The sequence below is a fragment of the Brassica napus genome, chromosome C9 (genome assembly GCF_020379485.1).
Source record: "Brassica napus cultivar Da-Ae chromosome C9, Da-Ae, whole genome shotgun sequence".
Classification (NCBI taxonomy): Eukaryota; Viridiplantae; Streptophyta; class Magnoliopsida; order Brassicales; family Brassicaceae; genus Brassica; species Brassica napus.
Window position 1 is genome coordinate 15,998,706 of NC_063452.1, and position 16,953 is coordinate 16,015,658.

The 16,953-nt window shown below is 38.7% G+C and overlaps 2 protein-coding genes and 1 pseudogene across 2 annotated transcripts; all 3 read left to right on the top strand.

Annotated features, from left to right (window-relative positions):
- The first annotated feature begins 1,277 nt into the window (after window positions 1-1,277).
- Window positions 1,278-3,134, top strand: LOC106429092 (probable aldo-keto reductase 6). The gene is made up of 5 exons (XM_013869835.3): window positions 1,278-1,598; window positions 1,729-1,932; window positions 2,212-2,384; window positions 2,472-2,574; window positions 2,662-3,134. The coding sequence occupies exons 1-5, from the start codon at window positions 1,374-1,376 to the stop codon at window positions 2,998-3,000; spliced, it is 1,044 nt and encodes a 347-aa protein (XP_013725289.1). The 5' UTR covers window positions 1,278-1,373; the 3' UTR covers window positions 3,001-3,134.
- Window positions 3,135-3,776: 642 nt separating this feature from the next.
- Window positions 3,777-5,936, top strand: LOC106429093 (probable aldo-keto reductase 3). The gene is made up of 5 exons (XM_013869836.3): window positions 3,777-4,261; window positions 4,344-4,547; window positions 4,948-5,120; window positions 5,190-5,292; window positions 5,380-5,936. The coding sequence occupies exons 1-5, from the start codon at window positions 3,977-3,979 to the stop codon at window positions 5,719-5,721; spliced, it is 1,107 nt and encodes a 368-aa protein (XP_013725290.2). The 5' UTR covers window positions 3,777-3,976; the 3' UTR covers window positions 5,722-5,936.
- Window positions 5,937-9,310: 3,374 nt separating this feature from the next.
- On the top strand, window positions 9,311-16,895 carry LOC106429102 (annotated as a pseudogene).
- Window positions 16,896-16,953: the final 58 nt, after the last annotated feature.

Here is a 16,953-nt window from a genome sequence, read left to right on the forward strand (position 1 = left end):
GTTATTTTCCTTCACCAGTATTCCGGCAAAAAATCTTTCTGCATACTGAACAGTGAGCTAGGTAACCCATGCAAATCGAACCCAGATGCCGGAAATTACAGCCAGAACTTCTTTACCGCTTGAATCAACACGGTTTGGTTAAATCTACTTCTTTTTATAAACCATCTATATATAGATGATACAAGTTTGGATCAAATAAATGATGGTTTTGGTGATACTATGCTAGAATCAAGAGATCAAGAAAATCAAAGTCATCGTTTTTATTGATTTTAAAATAGGAGTATAGCGTGTAGAGTATAAAATCTTAGTTTTAGCTGCTATTTGTCACATGAATTGCTTATCTTTTTTTTTTTTTTAGAGTTTTGACCTTGTTTATATAGAAGATTATTGGTAAACATGATTTACAATATTTTTCTTTCTTAATTATTCAATTTTATTAAATTTTAATTTACACAATTCAGAATTTTTATATTTACATGATTTCAATTTATTTCCTTGAAAATAAATTTTAAAATCTTACAAATTAGTTATAAAATTAAATTCGAAATTTCTTCTAAAATTCTCAAAGTTTTCTATTTGGTTATAAGGTTATAGTTTAATTTCACTATCCATTAAAATTACATTTACATTTGATTGAATAAGATGCTTATATTTTCCTTCAAACTTAAATTTTGGGTTATTTTGGTAAAAACTATATTTATTTCATGATTTTAATTATTTAAATTTTGTATGATTAAGTGATTTTTTAATAAGCTTGGGAAATACTTCTATTTTTATGCGTTATTTTCATGTTCTTTATATTAGGCCATCGATGTTAAAACAAAATATATTTATCAACTCCTAATGATTTGAGTAGTTGCTATTTGTTTAATTTTATATATTTTGTTTGTGTTTTCACAGTATAAATATTATAAATAATAAATTTTTATATTGGAAAGAACAAATAAAATAAAGTTTTTACCTTTATTATCAACTGGGTAGCTTTTCTTTAAGAAATAGTTTTCTAAGCTTTTAGAAATAAATCTATTTTTGTTGACAAAAGAAAGTAAGAAATCTATTTTTCAAGGCCGAAGTCAGCAGTGACGTCAAAGTTTAAAGACTATTTTTAATTTATTTTGTCATAATTAAAATTAAACAATAATACAGTCATGTCCGAATAGAAAATCCTAGAAAGACTACAAATTTGTTTTGTCCTCTTAATTTTCAGTTTTAACTTTGAACCCTTAAAAACTGGCCGCTGACTCCAGTGCTATAAATACCACTCGCTTCTACTGCTTCCAAATGCTCAAAAAACCCTTTTCTTTTCTGTGTGTTAAGTGTTAACCCATTTTCGCTGCATCTTTTTGCTTAATCTTCAAAAGATTGATTCATCAATGGCCGAAGAAGCTTTCGGAGTTCGTAGGATGAAGCTGGGGAGCCAAGGGCTTGAGGTTTCGGCTCAGGGACTTGGTTGCATGGGTCTCTCCGCTTTCTACGGAGCTCCGACACCTGAGACCAACGCCGTCGCTCTCCTACGTCATGCCATTACAGCTGGAATCACATTCCTTGACACCTCCGACTTCTACGGCCCTGAGACAAACGAGCTGCTCCTCGGCAAGGTAACAAACTGGTGATATGACTTGGGATTGGGGTTTTATGCTGTGAATTAGAGTTTAAGGCTTAAGCTGCATGCCCAATCATCAAACACTTGATCTGTGGATCTGTTTGTGTTTTTTTTCCCCTTGACAGGCTTTGGAAGATGGTTTGAGGGAGAAAGTGGAACTGGCGACAAAGTTTGGGATCACTGCTTCTGAAGATGGAAAATTTGGTTTCAGGGGAGATCCACAGTATGTGAGGTCGACTTGTGAGGCTAGCTTAAGGCGTCTTGGTGTTACCTCCATTGATCTTTATTACCAGCATCGGATTGATACCACTGTCCCCATCGAAGTCACGGTAATGTCTTCTTGGTTTCAGTTTTACTCCAAACTTGTGTCCCAAGTTACTGATATATTTCATAGAGCAACCAAAAATCTGATTAGTAGTAATAATAAGTCTTATGAGAACAACTTAGAGTTTGAGACATGCATTTTAATGTGATGATTGAGAAGACTATTATTATGCTCCTTGAGCTAATTTTTTGTTTATAAATTTTTATTGTTAAACTTATTTTTTTTTTTTTGCTAAAAAGTTAAAAAAGTTAAACTTATTGTTTTGGCAACTTTGTTTTCAAAGATGGGAGAACTGAAGAAGCTTGTTGAAGAAGGTAAAATAAAATACATTGGCTTGTCTGAAGCCTCTGCGTCAACTATCAGAAGAGCGCATGCGGTTCACCCACTAACCGCTGTGCAGATAGAATGGTCTTTATGGTCGAGAGAGGTGGAAGAAGATATCATTCCTACCTGCAGGTGTGTGAGGAGTCAGAATCAGAATCAGCCATTACATTTTTCTCTTCGTTTACATGTTTAATATCTCATCTCTTGTAACATCTTTAGGGAGCTTGGGATTGGAATTGTAGCTTATAGCCCTCTAGGAAGAGGCTTCTTTGCATCAGGACCCAAACTTGCTGAGAATTTGAAGCAAGGTGATATACGAAAGGCAAGTACACGATTGATTCAGTTCTCTCTTCAAGATTTGGAGTCATCGTAGTTATGTTCTGTTTGTTACTATTTTCTCTGTTCACAGAATCTACCAAGATTCCAAAAGGAGAACCTAGACCACAACAAGATTGTCTTCGAGAAAGTCCAAGAGATAGCAAGAACGAAAAGCTGCACTCCTGCACAACTAGCTCTTGCATGGGTTCACCACCAAGGAGATGATGTCTGTCCCATTCCAGGAACCTCCAAGATCGAAAACCTGATCCACAACATTGGCGCTTTATCTGTGAAACTCACTACTGATGAGATGGCTGAGCTTGAAGCCATTGCCAGACCGGATGTAGTGAAAGGGGAACGACATTGGAACATAATGGCTACTTACAAGAACTCTGAAACTCCACAATTGTCTTCTTGGAAAGCAGCATAACCATATTTGGATTGCACAAGTTTATCATATGTTTGGTGACTGGTTTTGAGAATGCATGTGACTGGAGCGCCGCTAAGTTTTATATACCTTTGGTTTATGCCGGTTCAATAACTTTATGAACAAGAAAAATTTTAGACCCTTCAAATTTACTTATAGTTAATTTCTTATAAAAATTTCTATTTTGGAACATTATAAGTTTTGGAAAAAATTTCGGATGAAAATATATTTTTGTATAAAAAAATATGTATTTATAAAAACGATCCCTTAGACAAACAGTGCCGACAAAAATGTGTCTCAAAATAGGACACAAAACCGGAAAAATAACCGATCAAATGGTTTTAAAGAACCATTAAAGCCCTAACCAATCGGTTGGTTACTGAGATATAGGATCGAAACAGTCGGTCGTCGGATCTGATTTGTAGTAAATTTATCACATTGGATGGTAAACCAAATTGTAAACCGCGAATTACTACATAAGAGTTAACAAGATCAAACCAACCGGTTTGGTTACTAATTATAGGATCGACAATCTCGGATTATGTAGTAGAATATCAAAATTGGTGAGACAGTAAAACTAGTGTAGATAGAGATCCAATCTAGAAACCCACCGAGGATCCGAAGATTGGTGAACACAGGTCTAGAAGACGATCTAAAAGGGAAGAGATATCATCTCGAAGATGCTGGATTCGTGTGATGATGATGATGATAGATGTTGAATGATGATTATGATAGAGAGAAGATAAAGTTTATGTTTTTATATTGATTCTTCCCAAAGGGATAAACGTTTACATATAGTTGTTTACTAAACCATAAAGCTAAACCAATTATTAAAGAACTAAACCAAAGAGATTAAATAACTAAACCAAAAGGATAACCAGTTTATCCTGTCACAATTGGATAGTAAATCAGTTTTGTAAACCGTGAAGTTGTCAAATTTAAATTCGGACATATTCTTCATTCACCAACAAAACTACAAATGTCCAGCAATAGCCGAGCTTCAGAGGCTAGACACGATCCAGAGAGAGAGAGAGAGAAAACCATGGCGAAAGCTTGCGAAGTGAGGAGGATGAAGCTGGGAAGCCAAGGCCTTGAGGCCTCGGCTCAGGGCCTCGGTTGCATGGGGATTTCCTCTTTCTACGGTCCTTCCAAGCCCGAAAGTGACGCCATCGCTCTTCTCCACCACGCCATTGATTCCGGCGTTACGTTCTTCGATACCTCCGACGTCTACGGTCCTGAGATCAACGAGTTTCTCCTCGGCAAGGTTCAGATCCGCGATTTTTATCATGTTTTGTTTTGGAGAAATGATTTGTCATTGTTGAGATGTTTGAATCCTCCTCCGTTAGGCTCTTAAGTATGATGGAGTGAGGGAGAGAGTGGAGCTTGCGACCAAGTTTGGAGCCACTTATGCAGAGGGGAAGAGAGAGGTGAGAGGAGATCCTGCCTACGTGAGGCTTGCTTGTGAAGCAAGTTTAAAGAGGCTTGATGTTGCCTGCATTGATCTCTATTATCAGCATCGGGTTGATACCCGTGTACCTATCGAGATCACTGTAAGCCTTCTTTACAATGTCATCCTCCATGACATGCTGTTGCAAAGTTTCCAAGTAGGTCTATCTTTAGTTCCGTATAGAATTGAACTAATAAAAACATGTTTTCGCTTCTGTCGCATGGGTTCGGAACCGGTTCCGAACATAGGTTAGTGAAACATTGGCCATTGGACTCCAAAATTTTAGAAACAATTTACATATATATAGGCCCCAAATCCGTAGAAAAAAAAATCTATAAACAGTTTTTTTTTTGTCACAAAAATCTCTAAACAGTTAATAAATTGTCTTATATCCCCCAAAATCTCAGAACCGGGTCCATTCCTCTGTTTTTGATACTGCTGGGTTATTGTCTGAGGGGTTTCTTCAGTGAGACTCATGAGTTTCTTTCTCTATAAATTCCAAGATGGGAGAACTGAAGAAGCTAGTTGAAGAAGGTAAGATAAAGTACATCGGTTTGTCTGAAGCCTCTGCCTCAACTATCAGAAGAGCACATGCTGTTCACCCAGTTACTGCAATGCAGCTAGAGTGGTCTTTGTGGACGAGAGACGTGGAAGAAGATATTGTCCCGGCATGCAGGTATATTGATTACATCGTTGTTTCTTTGTGCAATATTCATCAATATTGATGTTCATTTTCCTTCTTTAGGGAACTTGGGATAGGGATTGTTTCCTACAGTCCTCTAGGAAGAGGCTTCTTTGCATCAGGACCAAAGCTTGTTGAGAATCTGCACAATGATGACTTCAGAAAGGCAACTACTACTATCTGCTTTGAAAGACTTGATTGATGATGAATTACACCGACTGTACATATGCTCAGAATCTGTTTCTTGTTGCAGACTCTACCAAGATTCCAAGAGGAAAACTTAGACCACAACAAGATTCTATACGACAAGGTTTGTGCAATGTCGGAGAAGAAAGGATGCACTCCTGCACAACTAGCCCTTGCATGGGTTCACCACCAGGGAGATGATGTTTGCCCCATCCCAGGAACCACTAAGATCGACAACCTCAATCAGAACATTGGAGCTTTATCAGTGAAACTCACTCCAGAAGAGATGTCTGAGCTCGAGACCATCGGACAGCCAGAGTCTGTAAAAGGAGAAAGATACACGGCCATGGTCCCCACCTTTAAGAACTCAGATACTCCACCGTTGTCTTCTTGGAAAGCCACCGTTTGAGAGCTCCTCTGGTTCTGGTAATAATATGTTGAAGTTGTGATATTAATTAATTAAATGACGTTGTAATAATGTGTAGCCACCCCAATACGAGATAGGTAATAATATGTTGAAGTTGTTGTGCTGCACTTATGCATATGAGCTTCAACAGGACATTGTCTATGGTTTCAAGAATAAATTATGTGTATAAAGATTAAGAATTTTTTACCCTTTAAAACACATTTCCACTTTCTATTTACACAATGAGACGCATGTTGATGGAGACACACTTTCTGTGTGTCAATTATCTCTTATACCCTTAACTTTGTATTTCCTTGATATCCTTTCTTCCGTATCTAACTTTTCCTAACTAAACAACAATTTGTCCGATTGGACACACATTTCAATTAAAAGTAAAATTAAATCCATCTTTTATTTCTCATATTTCGAGACAAAAATTGAAATCACTTTCGTAATTTCTGACGATCCCCTTTCATCTTCTACCCCCAAACCTTGTTCAGGTTCAAAAAACCGTGGCGAAATCAAAGTCAAAGAAGAAAGGGAAGCTCAATAGTCAACCTTCTTCACCGCATATCGACATTGGGGGTTTGTATTTCGAATTCCTTAACTCTTTTTGACTTGTTGTAATTATTTATGCTGTAATTTCCCAATTGAATCAAATCTTTTAGATTTTGTGGACGGGAGAGATGACGAACAGATCCGAGCTCCGGTAAGGAGAGGACGATGCGACGGCGAGCAGGTCCGAGCTCCGTTGTGGAGAGGACGACGGGACGGCAAGCAGGTCCGAGCTCCGGTGTGGAGAGGACGCGACGACGAGCTCAATTTTGAAATTTACAGGTTCAAATATCAATTTCTTTCTTCGTATTAGAATGTCAATAGGGATGGTCCGTATATTTTGTTAAGAAAAGATATGAGAAGTTGGTAAAAGCTTCTGTTTTCAAATTAGTAATTGTTATGGTTTTGTTCACGAGGTTGTTCATCGTGTCTTGTTGACTTTGTAGTTTCTTAAAGTTTTAAGTTTTAAATTAGTAATCGTTTTGGTTCCGTTCATGAGGTTCTTTATGGTGTCTTGTTGACTTTGTAGATTCTGGTGAAATAGACTACGCCCTTGATGGATTTGGAGTAATATTGCTTGCCCCCACTTATATTTGTTGTAGTTTCATTATTCATCTGAGTCTTTATTGTTTCCCATTGTTTGTTCATGGAACTCAATTTTTGATGAAGGATTTATTTATACTTGTCTTTAATGTTTCCCATTGTTCATGGAACTCAATTTTGATGAATGGTTTATTTATACTTATTGGTCGAGAATGCTTTCTTTCCGCCTTCTTACCTATTTAATCACTATAGATTTTCTTTAGTTCATGAGTTTGAGAAGCCTAATGATGAAACAGCACTCAATCTGATGAATTCATGTCCTGCTGCTGTTTTAGAAGAGTATCCTAATATCAACTTTGCATATGGATACAGTTATTTTCACAGGTAATAGTTGTCCACAAAAAGAATTTTAGGAGATTATAAATTGTATATAAGATTTTTTCATGTTTTTCTCAATCCATCCATGTCCACATCTTTTCTATTAACATTAGTTAACAAGGCTAGCATTTTTGATCTAGTATTACTTGTTTGGCATTTTAATTGATTGTTTGTATGTCGTGTCAATACTCCTTTGTGTTTGGTTACTAGTGGCTCTATTCACAGTTTAGTTTTTTCAATGTCTTGTAGGAGCTCGATCATACGCAAGTGAAGGACCTAAAGACTACAATCTACTTGGTAATGTGAAACCACGTTTCTCAAATCAACATTAATCCTTGTCCACATTTTCTTATATACATTAATTGTGTCCATGTCTACAGCTTACACCTACTTCTCCTGAACTTGATGTGACGAAACCCCAAGATATGGTTCGTCCTGGGAGTTTGAGTTTGCTAGCTGAAGCTTATGATCGATGCGTTCAAGTGTGTGCTGAATATGCTAAAAAAATTTATCTTGGTTAGGATCTTCTTCTTCTTTCTTTGCTGAGTTTTATGTTCACAACATATATGTCCACTTTTTATTTGTCCACATTTTTTGGTGTTAACAGAAATGCACACTGTTTTATTTCAGAGAAAGCACACTTACGAGATGAGAGCATCTTTCAGTACTCATATTTATACACTGGGCAGCTTCAAGAGTTCATATACAAGATGAGAGCATCTTGCAGTACTCATATTTATACACTGGGCAGCTTCAAGAGTTCATATACATTTGATAAACCTCATTCACGTGTACACAACTTTCTCATCCACGTTTTGTTCGACCGCTAAAGCTTTTATCCATATGTTTTATGTCCACGTCCACGAAGACATATTCAATAACTTATACTTTGCAATATTTAATAAAATATTAAAATATAAAGTATATGGATATCAAAATATATATAAAACTCATTTTATACATATATTACATTTGAATTTACATATTAGAAAACAAATAATAAGGAACATAATATGATGGGATATAAAAGATGATCTCCAAATGTTAGCAAAATAAAATAAAATAAAGATAATCTCTAATATGAATTTATACACAACTCTCTTATCAAACATTCCATAAGTCACATCCACATTTTTCATGTACACATGAAACCATTAACTAGTAAAATAAAATTCGAAAATATAATAAAATATTAAAACTATATATATATGGATATCAAAATAAAAAGGAAAAAAAATTAGACATTTATACAGTTATTATATATTTATTTACATATTAGGAAATGAAATAATAATGAATTAAATATGATGGAGGTAAAAAAAAATACTACAACCCTTAGATTATTTTGTATACCCACCATCTAGGTTGCAATTTGTCACTTTTTAGTATACCTACTTTTTTTTCCTCACTAGATTACAAACAGACTTCCCATCGCTTAACTAAACAAAAGAAAATCAATTACACTATCTTATTTCATGTGGTTGGGCAAAGGGTATTTCTGTACAAAAGCTGTCTGGGAAACCGTGAAAGTATGCCTCCATCGTGTTGTGTCTTATAATGTCAAAAAGATAAAAATGTGTCCTATAGAGAAATCAACTCAAAGATTAAGTTATTGGACAAATTTCCAAAATAGCACATTTCTAAGTTTATATCACAAAAATATCACAAAAATAGCACTCAAAAACTAAAATGACCAAAATAACACATTTCTAAGTTTATCCTTTGAAAATTTTAATTTTTTTATTTTTCAAAATTTGAAATCTTATCCCCAAAACCTCATTTCTCAACTCTAAACCCTAAACCCTAAACTCTAAACCCTAAACCCTAAACTCTAAACCCTAAACCCTATACCCTAAACCCTAAACCCTAAACCCTAAACCCTAAACCCTAAACCCTAAACTCTAAACCCTAAACTCTAAACCCTAACCCCTAAACCCTAAATCCTAAACCCCACCCTTTAACTATAAACCCTAAGTTTGTGATTTTTGATAAAACATTAAGTTCTATTTTTGTGACTTTTGACCTTGAGTGCTAATTTGAGAACAAAAACTTGATTTAGTGCTATTTTTGTCTTTTTCTCTAAGTTATTTCACTATGTTATATAATATATTACATTATTTAAATATTAACTTCCAAAAGTTCTACAGTATTTTGAGATGAGTTTGAAGCATATCTGAATGGAATCCAATAGAATTTTTGTTTTCTTCTTGCCTCTTGGAACTACCAAGATACTTAAAAAGCAATATCAATTTCATTTTCTCATTAAACAAAGAAAAATGGCAATCTCTTTTCTGTGTCTCTTTCTCATCACCTTTGCTTCCTTAATCTTTGTCGGAAAGAAGATCAAACGCTCTAAATGGAATCTTCCTCCAAACCCTCCACAGTATCCGATTATCGGAAACTTACACCAAGTTGGAGGGTTGCCTCACACAGGTCACTTCAACGTCTAGCCGAAAGAATGGGACATGTCATGCTTGTTCACTTAGGTTTGGTCCCTGTAACGGTAATTTCATCGAAAGAAGCAGCTGAAGAAGTGCTCAGAACTAGGACAAAGATTGTTGCACCAGGCCTAAGCTTGTCGGGTCGAGGCTAATCTCTCGGGGTTTTAAGGATATCGGCTTTACGCAGTACAGTGAAGAGTGAAAAGAGCGGCGTAAGTTCTTGGTGCGAGAGTTTTTCTCTTTCAAAAAGGTCCAGTCTTTTGGATATATCAGAGAGGAGTGTAATATTAGGGAAACCAATCCATATATGTAAAGGACCTTAGTGTCATTAGAATCATTAGACCTCTAACCTAGTTTCCTACTGTGTATATATATCGTGTACATTTCTAGTGAATATAAGATAAGCTCTCATAATCTCTTTATGGTATCAAGAGCAGCAGATCCTAAAACCTAGAAATCAAAATTTTTCTTTATCAAAATTCTCATGGCCGCCAACATCACTCCCATTGTTCTCAACGACAACACCGTACCAAACACACCAAACCTCCTTTCTATCAATATGGCGAATGTTACCAAGCTTACATCCGATAACTATCTCATGTGGAGTATCCAAACTCAAGCCTTGCTTGATGGTTATGGTCTTGCAGATCATCTTGATGGATCCATTGCTTCGCCTCCACAAACCGTGACTGTCAATGGTGTGGTTACGAAAAATCAAGAACACATTCTCTGGAAGCGTCAAGATCGCCTTATATTCAGTGCTCTCATCGGTGCTATGACCACAAACCTTCAGCCGATTGTGTCCAGGGCTTCTAATGCTTCTCAGATCTTGCAGACTCTATCACACACCTACGCAAAACCGAGCCGTGGTCATGTCAAACAACTCAAGGAACAACTCAGAGTGTGGAAGAAGGAGGATAAGACAATCGACACTTACATTCAGGGCTTTACCACTCGCTTTAACCAGTTGGCTCTTCTCGGTAAGCCGTATTGATCATGAAGATCAGATCGATGCTATTCTAGAAGGATTACCTGAGGAGTACAAGCCTGTGAAGGATCAGATCGAAGCCAGGGACACTCCTCCTACCATCACTGAGATCCATGAGCGTCTTATAAACCATGAAGTCCGTCTCCAGTCTCAAGCTCCATCCCCTGCAGCAACCTTTCCTGTCACCGCAAATGTGGCTCAGCAGCGCTCCAACAATAACAATCGTGGCTATCGCAACAACAACAACAGTGGCTATCGCAACAACAACTCCTCAAACTGGCAAAATCAACAATACAACAACAACAACAGGAACACAAATCGTTCACCAAGACCTTATCTAGGTCGATGTCAGATCTGTGGAACTCAAGGTCATGGTGCTAAGAGATGTCCACAACTTCATTCGTTCCAGTCAGTTCAGACGCCTCCAACCAGCTCTCCTTTTACGCCATGGCAACTTCGTGCTAATCTTGCAAGCAAAAAGAAACACTGCGTACACGGCTGATAGCTGGCTCTTGGACAGTGGTGCAAACCATCATCTCACTGCCGATTTGAACAATCTGTCACTACATCAACAATACCATGGTGGAGATGAGGTTATGATCGCAGATGTATCAAGCATGGCTATAACACATACTGGTTCTAAGATTCTTCTCTCTAATCCCCGTAACTTGTTATTAGATAAAGTCCTTTGTGTTCCTGATGTGCACAAGAACTTGATATCTGTCTACCGCCTATGCAATACTAATAATGTTTCGGTGGAATTCTTTCCTGCCTCCTTTCAGGTGAAGGATCTCAGCACGGGGGTTCCACTTCTTCAAGGCAAAACTAGAGAAGGACTGTATGAGTGGTCGATTTCAAAACACCAGGCGACAGCAATGTTCACCTCCACAAGATCGTTGTCTAGCTTGGCTATTTGGCACTCGAGGCTCGGCCATCCCCATACTTCAGTTCTAAACACAATTATTTCCCAGTTCTCATTACCATTGTCGCATGCTTCTCAAACTTCTTTTTCTTGTTCTGTTTGCCTCTCAAATAAAAGTCACAAACTTCCTTTCTCACAATCCTTCATTGTCTCAACTAAACCTCTGGAATATGTCTTTTCTGATGTCTGGTCTTCACCAATAACCTCAACAGACAGCCACAAATACTATCTTCTTTTTGTAGACCATTATACTCGATATTCTTGGCTCTACCCTATCAAAAGAAAATCCCAAGTTCAAGATATCTTCCAAGCCTTCAAACCACTCGTTGAGAACCATTTCAACACAAAGATCAAAACTTTATATTCTGACAATGGAGGGGAATACATAGCTTTACGAGCATACCTTGCAAGCCAAGGTATTTCCCACATGACGATGCCACCTCACACTCCAGAGCATAACAGTCTCTCGGAACGCAAGCATCGGTATATCGTCGAGACTGGTCTCACACTTCTTTTGACAGCTGGTATACGAAAATCGTATTGGCCCTATGCTTTCTCCATGGCAGTTTATTTGATCAATCGTATGCCAACACCGGTTCTTGGTCATCAATCGCCATATCAGAAACTGTTTGGAGCAGCACCAAAGTACGAGAAGCTCAAAGTTTTTGGGTGTATGTGTTTTCCATGGTTGAGACCTTATAACAACCACAAGCTTGAAGGAAAATCAACTCCTTGTGTCTTCTTGGGATATTCAATCACTCAGAGTGCTATTATTGCCTACACAGGGCGACATGACGAATCTTCACGACACGTCATGTTCAGTTTCTGGAACATGAGTTCCCGTTCAAGAAAGATAATAAATCTGTCTCTGTTGCAACTGAAACGCCTCCGGTTCTTTCTACTACACCACCAGCTTCAGTCATTCCACTGACGTCTCTACAGATGCCACCGCCGCGGAACCCCTGCGAGATTCTTCACCAGCCATCGTCATCAACAACTCCAGCACCGCCATCGACATCTCAGGTATGTTCTCTAAATCCGTCAAACTCTCTCCCTCTCCACTCTGGGCCTTCTGCCCAGCACAATAATGGGCTTCAACCCCAAGCCCAGCCATTAAACCCACAAACACAAGCCCAAAATAACCAACCCATACCCTATTTCTCATGCCCAAAACCCGGCCAACACTTTCTCACAAAATCCAATTCCTCCCTTACAAACAAACCCACCTACGCTCTCTTCTTCACAAACAACAGAAACTCCGCAAAATCCTCCCCAACAAACCACTTCAACTCCAGCGACATCCATCATACCAGATCAAACCAATGCTCCAAATCGTCATTCTATGCAAACCAGATCCAAAAACCAAATTCACAAACCAAACCACAAATTTGGCTACCTTACCAAACAAACAAACCAAAACCGACATCTTTCCCCTGAACCAACTTCTGTAACACAAGCGTTGAAAGATAAGATCTGGCGTGGTGCTATGTATCTTGAATATGATGATCATGCTCGTAATCATATGTGGGATTTAGTTCCGGCTCACCCATCTCAAAACCTTGTTGGATGCCGACGGGTATACACTACAAAGTATCTTCCGAATGGTGAGGTTGAACGACCTAAAGCTCGTTTGGTTGCGAGAGGAAACACAGAACAATATGGTGTTGATTATGCTGAAACTTTTAGTCCCGTAATCAAGACAACTACAATCCGGCTTGTTCTCGATATTGCAGTTCACAAAGATTGGGAAATCAAGCAACTAGATGTCAACAATGCTTTTCTCCAAGGTGAACTCCAAGAAGAAGTCTACATGACACAACCACCAGGTTTTATTGATCAGGATCATCCGTCTCATGTTTGTCGTTTACGTAAGGCGATTTACGGTTTGAAACAAGCCCCTAGGGCATGGTACATGGCTCTGAAACAACATCTTACATCAACGGGGTTCATCAACTCACGAGCAGATGCGTCTCTCTTCAGAAGGAACGTTGCCTCAACATTCACATACGTCCTGATTTACGTAGACGACATCATCGTGACAGGAAATGACTCGTCAACAATTTCCAGAGTTCTTCAGTCGCTTGCGGACAGGTTTTCAATCAAAGACCCTGTTGATCTACATTATTTTCTGGGTATAGTGGCCATCAGAACACAGCAAGATTTACATCTCAATCAAAGGAAATGCATCGTTGATTTACTCACGAGGACAAAGATGCTTGATGCTAAACCCGTTTCTACGCCACTGCCTATAACCCCGAAACTTACTCTGCGTTCAGGTACTCTTCTTGCGAATCCACAAGAGTATCGTTCGGTTGTCGGTAGCCTTCAGTATTTGGCATTCACACGCCCTGACATCTCCTTCGCAGTCAACAGACTATCACAATTTATGCATTCTCCTACGACTGAGCATTGGCAAGCTACAAAGCGAGTTCTGCGATATCTGGCTGGTTCTCATACTTCTGGGATTTTTCTATCCAGGCAGTCTCCGCTTACACTTCATGGCTTCTCCGACGTAAATTGGGCAGGCGACACTGATGACTATGTCTCTAAAAATGTGTATGTTATCTATCTTGGCAGTAACCCGGTTTCATGGTCATCTAAGAAACAGATAGCTGTGGCACGCTCGTCTACTGAGGCAGAATACCGGTCTGTCGCCAATACAGCATCTGAAATATTGTGGCTCTGTTCTCTCCTCCAAGAACTTGGCATCCGACTTCCAAAGCTCCAGTGATCTACTGTGATAATGTGGGTGCTACCTATCTATGTGCCAACCCGGTTTTTCACTCAACGATGAAACACATTCCGCTCGACTATCACTTCATCCACAATCTGATCAGTTCAGGGGCTCTCCGAGTCTCCCATTTTTCCACTCATGATCAGCTTGCTGATGCGTTAACAAAATCATTACCAAGATCAAAGTTTCAACAAGCATGTTCCAAGATTGGACTGACTACACCCCCTCCATCTTGCGGGAGAGTATTAAGGAAACCAATCCATATATGTAAAGGACCTTAGTGTCATTAGAATCATTAGACCTCTAACCTAGTTTCCTACTGTGTATACATATATCGTGTACATTTCTAGTGAATTACATAAGCTCTCATAATCTCTTTATGTAACTTGCTAGCCAAGAAACTGCCTGAATCCTCGGTGGAGCAATCTCCAGTTGATTTGAGCAAAACCCTCTTTTGTCTAACCACGAGTATCTTGTTTAGAGTTGCTTTTGGTGAGAGTTTCCACGAGAGCAAGATTATCGATCAAGAAAAGATCGATGAGCTTGTGTTCGAAGGAGAGACTGCCCTAGCTAGTTTTGCTTTCTCTGATTTCTTCCCCATCGCGGGAGTTGGATGGCTCTTTGACTTGCTTTCGGGACAACGCAAGAGGCTCAATGATGTTTATCTCAAGCTCGATGTCCTGTTTCAACATATGATCGATGATCATTTGAGTCCTCAAAGATCAAAAGATCACTATGACATTATAGATTTAATGTTGAAAGTGATACATAAACAAGGAAAAGATGATTCCTTGAGGTTCACGGTAGATCATATCAAGGGGGTTCTCGCGGTAAATCTAAGAGTTGTTTAAAAACGTTAGTATTCAAATTTAACATAAAGTTTTAATTTACTTTATTGGTTTGTTGGTAGAATATATTTCTTGCTGGGATAGACACTGGGGCCATCACCATGATATGGACAATGACGGAACTTGCAAGAAACATGGAAGTGATGAAGAAATTTCAAGAAGAGATATGTGACCGCCTTGGCAACAGTAAGGAGAGAATCACCGAAGAAGATATCGGTAAATTTCCGCACTTGTACCTCGTGATCAAGGAAACATTTAGATTACACCCAACAGTTCCTCTTCTGCTTCCAAGGGAAACTATGGCTCACATCAAGGTTCAAGGCTATGATATTCCTCCAAAGAGACGAATCTTGGTCAACGCTTGGGCCATAGGACGAGATCCCAAACTCTGGATAAACCCAGAAGAGTTTAACCCCGATAGGTTTATTGATAGTCCAGTGGGATATAAAGGACAAGATTTCGGGCTCTTACCATTTGGCTCTGGTCGAAGGATATGTCCCGGGATGGCTATGGGGATGGCTACTGTTGAATTGGTACTCTTGAACTTACTTTACTTCTTCGACTGGAAGTTGCCTGATGGGATGACGGATAGAGACATCGATATAGAAGAAGCTGGTACTCTTACGGTTGTCAAGAAAGTACCTCTCAAGCTTGTCCCAGTTCTTCATTCACTGGTTACACCAAACTCCAGTTTTAGAAAATGAAGAAGTTTCATATGCACTTTCTCTAAGTAAAAAAGGAAATCTGTGGCTAGTATAAAACTATCAGTAAGATTATGTGTAAAAGCCTGAATAATGGCTCCGTGGAGAATGGAGTCTGTGTTGTAGATATGCTTCATTCACACTCTCAAACTTCTTTAAACCTTACGAATCTTTGATATGCCATCCGATTCAGCTGTGTGACTGCATTGATCACTAAGAGAACATAAAGCAGATAAGAGTTTACCATTTCAAAACGATTATATTCTAAAAAGGAAAAGGACAGAAGAATCTCGTACCTGCGAGGTAACAAAATGATATTTTGTATACCTGCACTCAAACATGTTTTCAATGAACATCTGAGCAACATGATGATCATATTGTAACATCCCGATTTCTAGTGGAAAGACTTAATAGACTTGATTTTACTATCTATGTCACCAAAGTTGACTTACTTTTTCCGTCACACATCCGTTTAGAACTCTAGATTTAAGCGTGCTTTGGATGGAGTAGTGAAAGGATAGGTGACCTATCGGGAAGTGATTCGCGATACCGTGTGAATGAGGCCAAAGCACGGGGAAAAGTCATGTGGTGATTGCAGGGTCAGTAAACAAGACTTTCGAGCCGCCCGTCAGATGGGGTGGAGCCCACGGGCCGAGAGAGCAGATGTGGGTGGCCTATTAGCAGTGGGGGGTCGGGCGTTACACATATGTTCTCAACTGATCACACAATAATCATAGTAGTATATAATACGTAGACATGGGCGTTCAAGAGGCTGTTGGAGAGAAGATCCCACATTGGAAATATGTAAGGCACTTGAATAATATATAAGATACTTCAGCCACTCTACTTCGTCAATTGATTTTAAGTTGAAAGTCCACGGAACTTATCATGGTATCAGAGTGTGTCCACACCCTGACCCATTAATCCGGCCCTGAAAGTGCCCGATCATCCCACTAGCGGACAGCCCATAGAAGACTCAGTTCCGCCGAAATTGCTAGAAAAAGAGCATTGTCTTGGAGGGAATATGATGGATTCTGCGAGATTAATGATTATACGTACCATTGTCTCGAGAGAGAAGATCTCACATTGGAAATATGCAAGATACTTGGGCCACTTCACTTACAT